The sequence below is a fragment of the Drosophila sulfurigaster genome, chromosome X, assembly GCF_023558435.1.
Source record: "Drosophila sulfurigaster albostrigata strain 15112-1811.04 chromosome X, ASM2355843v2, whole genome shotgun sequence".
In the NCBI taxonomy this organism is placed as follows: domain Eukaryota; kingdom Metazoa; phylum Arthropoda; class Insecta; order Diptera; family Drosophilidae; genus Drosophila; species Drosophila sulfurigaster.
Genome location: NC_084885.1, coordinates 24,715,828 through 24,733,035, shown reverse-complemented (window position 1 = coordinate 24,733,035; position 17,208 = coordinate 24,715,828). Strand labels below are relative to the sequence as shown.

The following is a 17,208-nucleotide window of genomic DNA, read 5'->3' as shown; positions in this document are numbered from 1 at the left end:
TCGACTGCCAAAAAATACAAAAAAAAAAAAAAATGGAAGAAATCCTATGCACATCGTTCACAACAATTAGCCAGTTGCCTGGGCGAGACTTTTAAATGCTGGGCACGTTGGCCAACTGGGCAAACCGAAGGCAGCCGGTAGACGGATTCATTTTTAATTTATATGTTAATCATTACGCCACATAAATATAATAATAATGATAATAATAAATGGGACAACAACAACAGCAGCAGTTTGAATATGAAAATGCCAAGGAAAATAAATAATCCCAGTCGTCTTTGGTCGCCTGCAAATGCAATTTAGCCAGCTCATTGTCTATTTTGATTTCCGTTCTTTAATGAGCAACAACAACAACAACACTCGACAACAACAACAACAATCGACAGCAGCAGACGGCAACATTATTTAGCCCAACTCTGGCGCTGACAGCCATCATCTTCCTTCCAACAGCTTCCATCTCATTCTCTGTCTCGTATCTCGTTGCCTTTGTTTCGTATTCTCATCCATCCAATGCGTCCAACGGTGCGTATACATAACTGAACTCAAATGAATGATAAAACATTCAATTTTTGATACATATTCGTATTCATTCAGGCAGCACGCGTATTTATTCACTCGCAACGCCATCAAAAGCAGCAAACTAAATCAAAAAAAAAAAGAAGAAGAAAAAAAACACGAGTACTTGTAAAATACTTATGGAAAATTCGCTTTTAGTCTTTTGCTTAGTTTTCCACCAAATTTCATTAGTTAAGCTTCAATGACTTTGTATGAAGTGCTAATTGTTCAAGTTGATCAATCGATGCAGCAGTAGGAACATAAATGAAAGTTAATGTCGAGTGTGTTCGACTGTGAAATACCCGCTACCCACTTTGAAAAAAGCAAAACAGTGCAGTATTAATTTTAAAATACACGGCAAAAATACCAAAAATATACCAAAGACTCTTTTTGGTACATTGATATAGTACTACGATGAAAAAATACCAGAAATTAATATACTGTAAAAATACTTAAAATATACATTCGAAATATACCATGAGATGCAAACAATACGATAGGACCAGAAATTAGTTGTAAAATATACCGAATTGATATACCGCACAAATACTACAAAATACCGAAGGTAGCTTTTGGTATATTGTTATAGTACCACTTTCAAAATATACCAGAAATTATTCTTTAAATATATAAAAATTAATATACTCAAAAATATACTTAATATCATATTTGGTATATTCAAAATATACCATACAGTGCAATTTATACTAGATAATGTACACCAAATAGTAAAATTCGTCTACCCTATAAATATCGAGTATAAAAATGAAGGAAAAAACACTTCAATTTGTAATTTAATCAATATTAAATCACAATTCATTCCAAATTGTTCAAAGTTAACTTTGCATACTCCCATAAGTTTTCATATCATCATTTCAAGTTTTGATTCGTTAGCTAGTGTTTTTCTTAGCAAAAGAATTTGTGGCAAAAAACTATTTGCATACACTGTATGTATGTTGAGCACATTCATTTGCATACAATTGCTTCAAGATGGACTCTCTCCTTTCTCCCTCTCCTCTCTCCCTCTATCTCTCTATCTCTCTCTCGCTTTTTCGTCCACTTTTTGCTTGGGCTAAACCAAATAAAATAAAATTATTTTCTTTTGATTTCACTTGCAATTTATTTGAATTGTCTGTTATTGGTTTACCTTGAGTTTCGACTGAGACTGAGACTGAGAAGAGTCGCTCGCTGTGTTGTCTGTCTAGTGGCCCATCGACTGAAGTATCAATTGTCTCTCAATTGTCTGTGCTTGTCTTTCTGTTTTTTCTTTTTTTTTTTTATGGGACATCAAACAAAAGCTTAATTCCATGTAATTTTATTGCATTTTCATAAGTACACATTGATTGAAATATACACAGCGAGAAAATAACGAGCTAAAATCAGGAATTAAATCTTGAATCAAGATTATTGAATCATGAAGATTTAACATCTAATTTTAAAGAAAGGAAATTCTAACATATTAAGAATTATTGAACTTGCTATCGTTTCCAACTGAAAAGTAGATTATTTCTTCTAAAAAGGAAGATGAAGAACAAAATCTTATTTCAAGATGGTTTTTTAAGATTAAGTTATTAAATCAAGATTTGGAATCTTCTTTTCTATCTTGAATAAAATACTGTTGAAGAAAGATTTGAAATTATATATTTTTAATCTTAAGATGTATTATAAAAATGTTGATATAAAATTTCAACCCAAAAATCGTATTTCAAATAGTAAGATAGATGGTAAAAAATGTAAATCAAGATTTTGATTTTATTTTTAATCTATACTTTTTTCTCTTTGTGTACGTATTGTATTTGCTAATTTGAAATTTGCTTTTCCTCTACATCTTTGCAGGATGAAAAAAATCAGTTGCTCATCACAAATATTTGGCTGAAATTGGTAAGTCGGCTCGACAATTAAATATTTATTTAAAACATTACATTACGTATTCTCTCTAGCCATTAATTTAATTTATATTTATCTACGCCCAACGGACATTAAATCATGTTTGTTGTTTATAAATAGACAAAATCCGGAAAGCTCTCTCTCGAGTGTTTAGCCAAATATTAAGTAATGTGAGTGGGTGGGTGGGAGAGTGAAGAGAGAAGACTTTAGCAGACATTAGTCAAATGCAAAGTACAAATTTGTTGTGTGGAAAAACACACACACACACACTCACACATACACATATGAGTCTTTGGGCCCAAGAAAAGATTTGTTGCCTTTGAAGCAATAAATTTCTGGGCACAGCTTTAGGCTCAATACTACTTCGATGCTCTTTCTTTTGGCTCTTAGCTCTCACACATACGCAACACAGTGCAACAAATGAAATTGCCGCAATTTGTCAAAAAAGACAAGAAAGCATACAAAAAAGCCTGAGACAGACAGACAACGGGATAGTGGGGAGCGAGGGGGATAAAGTGATGCTAAAGAGCTGCGGCACTTGCCAAAAATTATACGGGAATCATTTAATAGCTTCAATTGCTTAAATTACCCCCCCCCCGCTTTTTTTTGCCACATTTGCTTTGGGGCCCAGCTGAAAAGTATGCAACGATTTTTTTACTTTGCGCCATTTTGTGAGATTTACAAAATTTACATTTAATTGGCAAAGCGAGCAAAAACTTAATAAGCAATTGGCCAGTTGCAATACACACACACTCTCACACACACACACACACACTAATACACTGGCAGCACTTGCGTGGCAAGTGTAGCACTTTTAATTGGAATGTCAGCTGCAGTCATCAGCCTCAAATTAAGCCATACATACTGTAAGCTCTTTAATTTGCACTTTGCCAACTCATTCGCCAAACTTGCCACATGCCACACATACCATTTGCCACTTGCCACTTGCCACTTGCCATACACACACTCACACATTATGCAAAATTCCAAATCCCAGGACACATTTTTCTCCTCATCAATTAGCCAATGCACATAATAATTGACATTCTTTTTGATTATTGCTTCTAATTATGCTCATTGCTAATCTGATTTGCATAAAGAAATTTACATGTCAGCCAATATTCTATTGTTTTTTCTTTTTTTATTAAGATTTTAAGGTTTTTTTTTTGACCATAGTTGTGTAATTATAAACTTTCGATTTAAAATTTAAAATAGCATTCGATTAAAGCAACCTAATGATAAATGTTACAAGAAGCATAATGATTTTATAAAAAAAAACAAGTAAAGTGTACGACTGTGAGACTTTATCATCGAAACGATATTCTAAAATGTTAATAATATTAATTATTAATATGCTACAAATATACTTAAATATGCTAAATGTTTTATTTGGTATATTGATACTGTATTACATTCAAAAGATTCAATAGAGTACAAAATATGCCAGATTGTCAGCTAAAGAAGCTAAGACCCGATACTAAAATATACTGAAAGCTATATTTGGTATATGTATATTGTAATATATTTGTACTAACATTTAGTAAAATTAACACTAACTTATTTCTAAAACGCTGGCTGCAAAAGTTCAGCTTGTTTTTCTCAAATAACTTCTACAATTTCTATCTGATCGCAACAATATTTCATTTTTTGCTTTCGATTAAGTCAACCTCGTTATACACTTAACAAGAAACATAATGATTATGAAAAAAAAAACATTTAACAAAGCAATAACCATATTGTAAAATTTTACCAAATTAATATACTGCACAAATTTTAATACATACCGAAAGCTATATTTGATATTTCGATATTGTACTACTTTCAAAATATAAATACAATAGATTACAAAATACCTAATTATAAATTCAACTATAACAATTTATTAATTCCTTTTTTTAATTTCTATGCAAATATTGCAAATTGCAATCTAATTTGATAAATGGACAGACAGAAAGATTATTAATTTCTTGATTATCGTATTCCAATTCCAACCCCAAATGAATCCCTAATTAAATTGCAATGTCAATTGCCTTGGCCAATTGCTTAGATAAAAATGCAAAAATAATTCCACTAAAAGGTTTCAATGCGATTAAATGCACGATACGCGAAACGTGGAACAGTCCATAAGTTGAATGAAATAATTGCTGATATTAATTGTAGATTGTTTTGTCGTGTTGTTGTTGGCGAAATGTTAAGAAATTAATTTCATTAAAATTTGTCGAAGACACGTGGCCAAAACGAGGTCGCAAGGTCATATTACATAGCACATGATTAATACGCATAATAAACATAATAATTTTGGGAGGGACTGGCAACAAACACACACAAAAAAGGTAAATGGATGGCAATTGCCACTTATATGATTAATCGATACGATCAAATGCAAACAGACTAAGAATAGGGAATTACGAGGTGAGCTGAAAAAGGACAACACCTCGCACTTTCCTTCACCCCGCAAAAAGGAATCGATGCGCTAATCGCCTTAAGTGTCACAAAAGCAACAAATTTAATTACGATAAGCGTCGGACAACTCCACCAATACAATTACAATATGCCTGAAGCATACAACTGCCCCCCTTCTTCCCCCTCCCCTCACCACACACACACACACACACACACACACACACACACACACATGTGAAGCTTGGAAGTGGTTGACCATCTATCCATAAATGCGCACTTAACGATGATTGATGATTAAGGCACCTCACATACGTGATTCTCCTTTCCACCAAGCAGCCACAGCCAAGCGAGAAAGAAATAGACAAATAATGTGAAAGAGTGAGAGTGAGAGAGAGAGCAGGAATTAGAGGCAACCTCAGAAACTGTGTTTGGTCACGGCTAATTGATATGTGGCTTATTAATAACACACGCAAAAGCGCAAAATGCATGGATGATGGGGGGATATGGGGATATTCAAGAGTGCTCAAAATGCAAATCAATCAAGCATTTATAAATCGAAAAACAACTAAAGCAAAAGCTCAACGAGGATTACATTAATAAGCTAATCAATTCAATCGCATTTTTCGCTTTAAAAATACATTTACAATGCGATTACAGACTATAACAACTATAGTCTTTATGATTCCTGAAAATTTGGTTGCTATCACATAAAAATAGTCGAAATTATTAAAGAAATATCTTTCAGTTGCTTTAGCTAACAATCTTATATATTTTTAATGTACTACAATAAAAATATACGAAATATTGCCTTCAGTATATTTTAGTATTTTCTTGGTATATTTTAAAATAAATACCACCAATGTTTTGCTTTCAATAAAAATGAGTAGCGGGTATTTTAAAGTCGAGCACCCTTGACTTTAGATTTCTAACTTTTTTGTTTTATTTACGAAAATGCGAAAAATATTTTCCAAATATTTTCTGATGTATTTTGCTTAATTGTTAATATATTTGTCCAAAATTTCAACTTTGAACGCAACAAACAAAGTTTTATGTTTGCAATAAAATCAAACCTTCAAAATTAAAAAAAATCAAACATTTTCTTATGATACTTAATGTGCAATAAGTTAATAATAGTATTAAAAATGTATTTATTTTGCATAACTAATTTCTCAAAAACAAAATATTAATAGTATTGGAAATTTACAGTCGTTGAATTATTTAAAAAGAAATTGAGCTGTCTCGAAGTTCCGTTGTATTTTTCTATTTTAAAGCACTGCTATTTCAACGTTCTCAGCTGAATATATTGTAACATATATAATATTTTGAATATATTTTTCATTTCTCAATCAATCAAACTCTTTGTAGCTCTTAGGGGGCTTTAATTCAAATTAAAATGCAAGTACACAAAAGCTGCACTTTCGAACTTTTAGTGCTTGCAAATATTAGTATTGAATTTAATTGGCAGCACCCAAAGAGCTGCAAAGGTGATTAAATAAAGTGTTTGTCCGGCATTTTACGAAAAGACCCTTGCGAGTGCAGCCACAGAATAAATGCAAATGCATGAAATCAAATACACAATAAATACGAGAAAATATTATATATAAAAATATTAAATAAAACCAGTGGCAAAAGGTATACTTGGAATTCTTGGCTTTGGCCATAAATATGCTTTTGTTTGTGAAGGAAAAAGCATTCGTGGTCAATATTGAATAGAATGGCATATAAAATAGAACGGAAGTGTGTGGATGAGATGGTGTTAAATGAAATTGATAGCGTTTGCCGAAATTAGAAACAGATTCCAAGCTCAGCTTGCTCACTGCACAGAATAAATATTCATGCATTTGGTATTGTTCCGTTCCGTTCCGTATTTACAAACTGTAATTAATTAAGTCGGACATCAACGACAGGAATCCTTTTGTTGACACTCCGACACTGTGTGTACAATATTCTGACCCTTTTTTCACACTCTTCCTCCCGACTCACACTCAAAAAAAACACCCACAGAGAAACAAATAAACAAAGCAAAACAAAAACCAAAACAAAACAACAATAGAAAATTTCTTGGCATTTTGCAGTTTTGTGAACAACACATTAAATTGTTCCCATTTTTCGGTCATCTTTTTTTTCTTGCAGGAATGGAATGATATGAATCTGCGTTGGAATTCAAGTGAATTTGGCGGCGTTCGCGATTTGCGTATACCACCGCATCGTTTATGGAAACCGGATGTGCTCATGTATAACAGGTGAGTGTAGAATCCATCAAATATGACAGAGTTGGTATTTTGTATAACAAATAGTATTTTAGGTGAGGTATAAAATACTCTTTTAACATATGAAAACCATCGCATTTTATACTATATATTTGAATTAGGAAGGAATTGGCTTTTAAAGAATGATTCCATCAATTATGACAGTGTTGGTATTTTCTATTGCTAATGGTATTTTTAGTGAGGTCCAAAATACTCTTTAATCATGTGACGATAATCATATTTTATATATATTTTAAATAGTAAGAAATTGGAACCAAAAAAATAAAACAGAATTGGTATTTTCAATTACATATGGTATTTTAGGTGTGGTATAAAATACTCTTAAATCACATTTTATATATTTTAATTAGTTAAGAATTGTCTTTTAATGCTTTCTACTATTTCCTGTTATTTAAAGTATTTCTGTATGCCAGAATTCAAATATTCTGAATTCCTTTTCAAATTCTTTATTCATGCGTACAAAAATACAACTTTCCTGTTGCGTCATGGCAACAATCTTCTATCCATCCGACTTGCAAATACTCTCTTTACATTTATTACGATGCGAATGTTCGACAATTCTGCATCATCATTTAACTACTTGGCAACGTTCATGACTGCAGGGTATATGAGCTGCAAAATATTTATGTGCACGATGACAAGCTGTAAAAATGATTACAACCGAAAACAAGAAAGCTACACTCGACTGTGCTCGACTGTGAGATATCCGGTATCCATTTTTAATAAAAGTAAAGCAGTGCGGTATTATTCTTAAAATGTATCCAAGTCATATAGCGCAAAAATACTAAATATACCACAAGATATATTTGGTATATTGATGTTGTATTGTATTCAATGTATACCATAAAGTACAAAGGTATTATTGTTAAAATATACCAAAATAATGTACCGAACGCTATATTTAGTATATTGATACAGTAGCACAGAGTAGATATGCATGTATTATTCTTAAAGAGTGTTAACTTAATACACCGCAAAAATACTGAAAATATACTAAAAAGCTATATATCGTATATTGATATAGTGCTACATGCAAAATATACTATCGAGTACATAAGTATTATTTTAAAAATATACCAAATTAATATACAGAAGGGTATACTTGATATATTGATATATTACGACATTCGAAATATACCATTGATGTCAAAATATACCAGATTGCCTAACATACCCTTCTACCCTATGGGAAACAGGTATCAAAAATGTGAAACGTAACGAAATGAAACGCAAAGTTGTTATCGCATATTTGGCGGCTACTTAGGCACATCTTCGATATACACTTATTATATATTGGCATCTACTTATGTTTGGCCGTTAGATTGCGGCTTACATGATAAGACTGTGTGCTCAGTTTTGTATGGAACGTGTGTTTGTGGCATTGCCACCTGGTTCAGGGGTTCGAGGTGGGGGGTTGGGGGCAGATAACTCAATTGAATTGTGCTTTTGGGTCGATTTGCCTGCGGCCCCCTTCCTGCATCTTTTTCACCAGTTTACTCGGTTTTTATGACCAGTTGCAATACTTTATAATTCCGCAATAAAATCCTGCGGTCTCTCTCTGGCCCTCGGGTCTCCCTACTGCTTGTTGGCTTTGCGGCTGTGGCTTTATTGCTTTATTCATATAATTTTATTTGCATTTGCAACGTTTTGATAATAACGAAATTGTGTTTATTTTTTTTCATTTTTGTTGTTGTAACGAAAATCCCTTTCAGGTTTATGAGCTGCCATTTGTTTGCCTACGCTTACCATATTCTTTTTGCTTCACTCCTCCATGTCTTTCGGATCCCCATCTCACTTTTTTTTTGTGTTTTGTTCGCTTTTTGTTATTTGTTATCAATTTTATTGTAATGGCAGCATCCTTTTGTCCAGCCCACCACACCCCAACCAACGCACCAACGTGTTGTAATATATATGGAAATATGTTGAACCGCAGAGCAACACACATGTTTTATTTCGCCATTGCCGCCATTTGATACTCTCACAAAGAAGTAGTATTGTGGTTTTGTTGCGGCTTGTGTGCCGCTAACCAAATACACAAATATTCATTTCATTTACCATATATTCGCACATCACACATTCGCATTTCGTTATTGTTTGCTTACGGTATTTGTATATTAATTGCCATTGCAATTAAAATTTTGTTCGTCATTCTTTTTAGATTGCAATTTTTATATTTGATATGAGAAAGAGTATCAGTAAAGGTTCTTAGTTCATTTCTCTTTCTCATTTGAATACACATTTTCATTGCTGTTTTCTTTTGCAACTAATTAGAATAATTTATTTAAATTGCATTTTAATATGCCATTGAATTTCAATTGATTTCTCATTAATATTTATCGATTATGCCTGAAAGCACATAGCAATAATATTTCATCGATATGTGCATACAGTTGGTTTACTGTCAATATTTGAACCAAAAAGTCTTGCTATTTATTTAATATTGCTAAAAATATTATTTGTCGTCTCTTTATCAAGTTTCACCTGTAAAGCAGCGGCTTTAGCTTTGATATTACGCTTGCTAATCGATTTTAGTCGTGGGAAAAATGTGCCAACTTGAAATGCAACATTAGAACTGCAGCGATAAAAAATCTCTCTCTTATAGTCTCTGAGATATAGATGTTCATACGGACATTGCTATATCGTCTCGGCGATGCCTCCTTCTTCCTGTTACACACAGCTATTGTTGTAAGAACTGTCGATCGATTGTTTATGTTGTGTATAACAGATTTGTATAACAGGTGTATAACAGATGTATAGCAGATTTGAATAACAAGTATTTGTTTAGCAGTTTTAAATTATAGTCGGGCTGACAATAGAGTATACCAGTTGTTTATAACAGTTGCATACTGTTTTGTATAACAGCTGCTTAACATATTGGTTTACATCATTGGTGTATAACTGTTTTTTATAACAGTTGGCTATCAAATTGCTGTTTATATATAAACTCGCATAAAACAGTTCATTAATTAGCTGTGTATCACAGTGGTGTATAACAGTTGTGTACAATTCTGTTTAATAATTTGACAGTAGTGTATACCAGTTATTTATAACAGTTGCTTAAGATAATAGTTTATTTCTTGCAGCCAGCCTACGAGTAGCTGGTATAATAATGACAAAAATCAATCTAGCATTAATTGTTATATATAGAATCCAATCCAACATCACCTTGAATGATATATTTGCTACGGCTGATGTGCAATGTCGTCAAGTTATTTTGCTCCGTTTGGCAATGCACTTAAGTAAATGAGGATTCACACTTGACTTGACACACATAACATAAGTATAATTCAAAAGATAAGTTTTTGTGTATGCCACAGGGAGGAAATAAAAGAAAACAAAAAAAAAAAAAAGAAAAGGTAACTGCTGTCGTTGCGATGTGCGATGATGATGATGATGATGTTAATGTTAATCGCTGCCGTTGGTCGGTCGTCTAATCTATTATGCTGCAGCTGTGCAGCGACTCTTTAAAATTGTATAAGTGGCATTTTAGTTTATGGCAAATAAAGTGTGGGACAACTGACGACCGACGACCGACAACCGACATCCGACGACTGATGATGACCGGCGGCAGCAAACACTGAGCTGAGCAGCTGGCACAGCAGTAAACGCACAAATTTTAATGCGTATTTGGGCAAGTTTTATGGCAAAGTAAATGACTTGCTGTGTGGAACAAACAATGAAAGGGAGAAGCTAAGAGCCGAATTGCTCCACACTGAACAGGGGACAAGTACAATTAAGAGAGCGGGGTACACTTAAAGGGACACATAATGTGAACAGCAAGAACAATGGCCAGCAAAAGGCTGTAAAAGCCAACAGCAAAAAACAAATACACACTCTCTCGTATACAAACATATAAATACATATAAGTATTTTATGATAGGCTACAACAGTCTTCACTCAGTCTCAGTTTCAGTCTCGGCCTCAGTTTAGCTTTTGCTTTTGTTCCTGCGTGTCTCAAGATGGTTGAGATTTTGATGATGTGACTACAATAGAAGGCACGCCAACATAATGAATCATAATTTTACTGTTGACATGACCAGCGTTTGGCCAGGAGAAAGCAAGGCAATGGAGTATGATGAGCTCAAGCATATGAGCATATGAGAATTAATGACGAATGCGAAAAAGGCAACAAAAAAACAACAACAACAGTTAAAACATTTCACAAAAAAATCCTAATACATAAATTGATAAATATGGAATATATGAGATTCTTGTGGTCCAAGAAAATCTATAATTTCTCGTAAATGTTGTCGGCAATAGAATTTTTGTATTCATTACGTATAACAGTTGTTAGAAGCTTTATGTGCAAGCTGTTGTTGTAACAACTGTCGATTGAATGCTGTTGTTGCATAGAAAAGGTTTGTATAACAGACGTATAACAGATTTGTATAACAGTTGTGTATGACAGTCGTGTAGAGTTTTGTATAATAGTTGAGTATGACAGTATAGTGTGGTGTAGTATGTATAACAGTGGTGTATAACATAGATCTATAACAGTTGTGAACAATTTTGTATAATAGTCGGGTCTGACAGCAGTATGTGTATAACCGTTTCGGGAGGTAACTGTTTGTGCCATTTGTATGTAACTGTTGTGTATAACATCTGACTAAAATATTGCTATAAATATACATATTACTATATATAAAACAGTTTCTTAATTAGTTGTGTAAAACAATTGATTATAACAATGGTGTATAACAGTTGGCTACAGCACTTTTAAATTTGATAGTTGTATACAATAATTTGTTAAACAGTTTTACATTAGTTGTGACAGTAGAAACTTTTGGATACGTAGCTGTTAGTAATGAAGTTAATATAACAGTTTTGTATATACCTATTTTGTATAAAATTTGTTAATATTCAACGTTGCGCATCTCAATTGCAGTTATATACCCGATGTTAACGCTTCACTGGGTATAATTAATAAATATTAAATTAGTTTGTGCGCGAGCGTTAAAAATTGAACCGTAAGAAATGAGCATAAGCAACTTAGACGACGCATTGCCTATGGATTAATCATTAATCAGTGCCATGGCACAGCCCACACACACACACACTCACACACATACAGAGGGCGACGCAGCTGGCAGTGTAAAAATGATTTATGCTCAAAAGTATGCTACATAAATTTCCATATGCGCCGCCGTTGCGGGAATCCGACTGTAAAAAGGTTGCCTCTTATTAAATGCGTCAACGTGGCCAAACACGTAACCGTTTTAGTTCTAACACCAACTACACACAGACACACTTGCACACACACACACACACAGAGGCATACGCCCACACACAGACACGTTGAGCACTTAGGTATGTACATATTACATGCTGAAGTAGCTATAGCCATTACTTATGTCTGTTGCAAACTTTACACCCTATCTCATTTCTCTCTCTCTGTGTCTTGCAGTGCGGACGAGGGATTCGATGGCACCTACGCCACCAACGTGGTGGTACGTAACAATGGCAGTTGCCTTTACGTGCCGCCCGGCATCTTTAAGTCAACGTGCAAAATTGACATCACCTGGTTCCCCTTCGACGATCAGCGTTGCGAAATGAAGTTCGGCTCCTGGACCTACGATGGCTTTCAGGTAAGTTCAACAAAACGAGTCACAATCTCACCCTTCAGCTGCCTTCAGCTCATAAATAATATAACCTACATACCTACGACTGTATATATACGTGCTCTAAAGTATATATCGGCTTTTAATTACGCAGCTGTCGAAAAAGTCTCAAATTGTAAGCAACCAATTTCATTTAGTTGCCTTTCAAGTGCTGCTAGTCAATAAAACAAGTCGTTAAAACTAATTGATGTGGCAAATGGGGTACTAGCAAAATACCCTACAAATTGTACAGCTTTTAATCGATTCAGTTATCGAAAGTTGCAACCAAGTACAAATGAATTTACATGCAAATGATCCAGTCGATAGTATGTGTTAAAACTATCGATAGTAATATATTAAAAATGAATTCTTATAAAACCATCGATAGATAGAATTTGTAGCACAAATGATAATCGGTAGTATGTATGAAAACTGTCGATAGTAATACACGAAGACATCAAATACTAGCCATCTAGAACAACTTTTGATAGTGGTAATAGAGTAAGCAAATGCAATTGGACACCAAAAACTGTTGATCGATATTATTCATTAAAATTATCGATAGTAATGCATAAAAACATTAAGTACTAGCAATCGATAGGAAAAAAACTATCGATAGTGGTGTAAATTTAAGAAAGTGAGCAAACAGCAAAAGCAATTCAATTCAGCTTGACTTGCACACCAAATTGCTTAGACAATAAATAGAATTAATGAGCTCAGCTCAATGCAAAACATAAAACATATATTTTAATACAAAATGAAGTCAGTATCGCAAAGATTATTTTGCAGAGTCAAGGTTAACTTTTGCTTAATCCTTTGCAATTAAATGCTATCGAATTACGACGTTAGAACATTTCAAAGTGTTGTTTTTCAATATATATGTATAACATATATATATATATATGTAAGTATATAGCTGTATACGTATAGGTTGTGCATATATATTTGCGTATTTTATTGATGGAATGGCAAATTAATTTAAATAAGTCGCCATCGAAGTCAGGCCAGCATCAAGATGTCGGCTCAGAAATTAATTACAGCCGCTTGATTTATTTTGCTATTTATTTTCGATAAGGGCGCTCATTAATTATGCGTTTCTCTTGTCGATGCTCATTGTACGATTGTACCAATTGTATCTACACACACACACATACACACACTCGCACACTCACACTCACGCACTTTTGTCTATATCTCACAATATCGAACTAGTTGGGAAGTTATGACAAATTGCATTTCCTTTCTCTCGATGTGTCAGCAAAGTTATTCCACTGGCGTTTTGTTGCTTTAATAAAGTGACCAACGTGCAAAGTTTTATGGGAGAAAAAACCGAAATTTAATAAACGAATTTCACAGATATTGAAGTGAAGTTAATGGAGTCAGATAAACAAATTTTGCCGCTGATTGCAATTATAATTTGTGTAAATTAGCTGAATGCGTTAACGAGTACAGTTCAATTAGTTTGTCCAAAACCAAATGAGATGTCAAAATGTGCATTCTGTTGACAAATTAACAAACATTTAAATAAACAGTTCACCGAACAATTTCCGAATAACAACAACACAATAAAACGACAGAAAATACACAACACAAAAAAAAATACCCTACAGCTGAATCAAAGAAGTCATCGATTAAAACATTATTTGTTGGCATAAATGATTTTCCCAAAAAAAAAAAAAAAGAAAAAAAGTAATAAATAGCAAATCCATTATGTAAATAAATCTAAATAAATAAATGCATTGTAATTTGCAAAAATTAATGTGATTTCAAATGCAGTTCTAACAAAATGCATAATAATGAAATCATACTAAGTATATGAAAAGAAATCATTATGTTTACAACACGATAGAATGTAGTTTGCAATGCGAGTTGATTATGCATGTGGCCAGCTCATTAAATAATTGCATTTAATCAATTCGGTTAGCCAACGTTTGCCAGGGTTGGGATGGTCGCTGGGCTTCAATTTGGATCGAGTTGGCAGCACACAACACAGAGCAAATGTAATGACGCTGCCAATATGCGACAATAATTACATTTAAAGGCAACAATAAATTAATGCTGACACTTGACCAATTGCAATAAAGCAAGGGAGAGAGATGGTAAGAGATAAAGAGGGAGGGAGAGAAGAGAGAAAGGATGAGCTAGTAAGAGAGAGAGAGAGAGAGAAAGAGGGAAGGAGAAAGAAAAAGCTAGACAGAGAGTGAGAGCAAGTTTTATGCTTTTGCAGCAACTTTGTCGAAAGATAGGCCACAATTCTCGTAAATAAAATAATATAAGCGTTGCCAGTTGCTTGTGGCACACACACACACACACATTCGCTCTCTCTCTCTCTCTCTCTCTCTCTCTCTCTCTCTCTCTCTCTCTCTCTCTCTCTCTCTCTCTCTCTCTCTCTCTCTCTCTCTCGGTTGGGCGCACATAACTCATTCAATGCGCTCAACGCGCATAATTTGTAATACCGGACATCCGGCATTGCAATCCATAAATATTGTATAGCAAGCGACAAGCCCCAAAACGAAGTCGATTCCTCGGCTCCTCCGGTTTCAATTCCCCAGTTAGTACACATAGTTAGTACACAGACAGAAAAAACATGCTTGTATCAAGTATAAATTTTTGAATCAAGATTCGTTGATGTCAAAATTGAACGTAGAGTGATAATAAAGTAAGCGAACTATCGAAAAAGGATTACCGATAGTATGCATGAAAACTATCGATAGTAATGCATACAAACATCAAATACTATCAATCGATAGTAGTGTAAATTGATTAGATTGAGCAGTTTAACTTGCACACTTATATTAGAAAATAAATAGAATTAATGAACTCACCAAGTTACTCCAGCTCAATGCGAGACAAAAACATATATTTAAACATGAAATAAAGTCATCATGGTGAGTCAAGATTGTTCGATATTAAAATTTAACCAAGAAAGTTTATTCTTAGATTAGATCTTCTATTCAGTCTAGAAAAATACAATCTTGATTCAAGATTTTATTTAAAAAAAAGAGGTTTTTAATCTTGAAATGCAGATTTAGCATAAAAATCTTGATTCACAGTTTTTACCACCAAAAAATCTTATTTCAAGATTTGAAATCTACTTTGCGATCTAGATTTTTTTCTCTCTGTGTAGTCGTAAGTTGGCCTAGGCAAGCATAACCTCAACTATGCATACATTTCCGCATCTCTATCTCTGTTCTATAATGCTAATGAGAGAATCCCACACACACACACACACACACACACACACACACACACACACACACACACACACACACACACACACACACACACACACACACACAAATGGACAAACTTTTCGCTCAAAAACTTGTGGGTCAAACGGAAGCCCACAAAATTACGCATTTTGGAAATTCAAACTAAGATCGGTTTGTGCCCGATGTGTGTCTGTGATTTCATTATTATAATTAAATTGCTCAAAGAGCGTAAAGTGTGCGTAAATAAATAAATAATGCAGTCAATTAGTTAATTAGTTAGACCAACTAAATTGTTGCCAATGTCAATTGCTTGATTTATGCGCAGCACTTTTTTGCTTCCCATTAATGCGAATGAAATTTCTAAATCGAAATCATTCAGCAACATTTTTGTTTGCTAATTAGAGACAAGTCTAACATTAATACCATGGAAAATTACAATATTATCGGCATACTCAGAAACCAAAATCAAATTTTTCGTTGAAGTTCGACGCAAACAGTGAAAATCAATTAAATACTTTGCCAAGTGAAATGCCTAAAAATGCAAATGCAGTTCACTGCACAAATTTCCAAAGCGGAATGAAAGAGAGAGACAGAGAGAGAAAGAGAGAGAGAGGGAAAGAGCTAGAGCGAGATAGACTTCTGCAAAATTGAAGAATTTCGAGCAATATAAATTTAAGCACATTTTTGGTGGTTACAGCTGCAGAAGCAAAGTTATCGACGAATTCATAAGCAATTTACTTAAAAGCTGCAGCAGCAGCAGCGCAGTAAATACGACTTGTAAATACCCTCTAAAATTTTATATATACCTATTGACAGTGTGCCCAGATGAACACAAGTAGGGTTGCCAGATGCATATCCAACAGTTTTAAGATATTTCATCCCTTGCAAAAAATATAAGCAAAGTAATATTCCAATGAAGATTTCTTTGCCCAAACAACCTGAAATGGTTTTAACTGTTATAATATTTGTGGTATATAAAACATACTAAAATTTGGAAAGTAATGCGTAAATCGAACAAATTCATAAGTATAAATTTCTGTGCCAAAATGGGTGCCGAAATCTTAAAGCAAACTTTCTGCAATGTGGCACACTTCCTTTGAGATAAGTACAAGGTATTTTGAGGTATTATAAACTATGTACTAAAAATTAAAAACTAAAGCATATTTCAAACAAATTTAGAAAGCCATAAGTATAAATTTCTGTGCAAGAAACTGTGCTGAAATCGGTTCACAAACATTGTCTCGAGTGTTTGTGAAAGTGTGGCACACCCCTTTTGAGTTAAGT

The 17,208-nt window shown here is 33.7% G+C and overlaps 1 protein-coding gene across 4 annotated transcripts in view; it reads left to right on the top strand.

Moving 5' to 3' along the window:
- The window catches only part of LOC133849080 (neuronal acetylcholine receptor subunit alpha-7), a 217,785-nt gene that overhangs the window by 146,586 nt on the left and 53,991 nt on the right, over nt 1-17,208 (top strand). For all 4 annotated transcript variants that reach the window (XM_062284944.1, XM_062284943.1, XM_062284942.1 and 1 more), the window contains exons 4-6: nt 2,392-2,436; nt 6,979-7,088; nt 12,520-12,700. In XM_062284944.1, the coding sequence (XP_062140928.1) occupies nt 2,392-2,436; nt 6,979-7,088; nt 12,520-12,700 (336 nt within the window). The remainder of the gene's footprint in view (nt 1-2,391; nt 2,437-6,978; nt 7,089-12,519; nt 12,701-17,208) is intronic.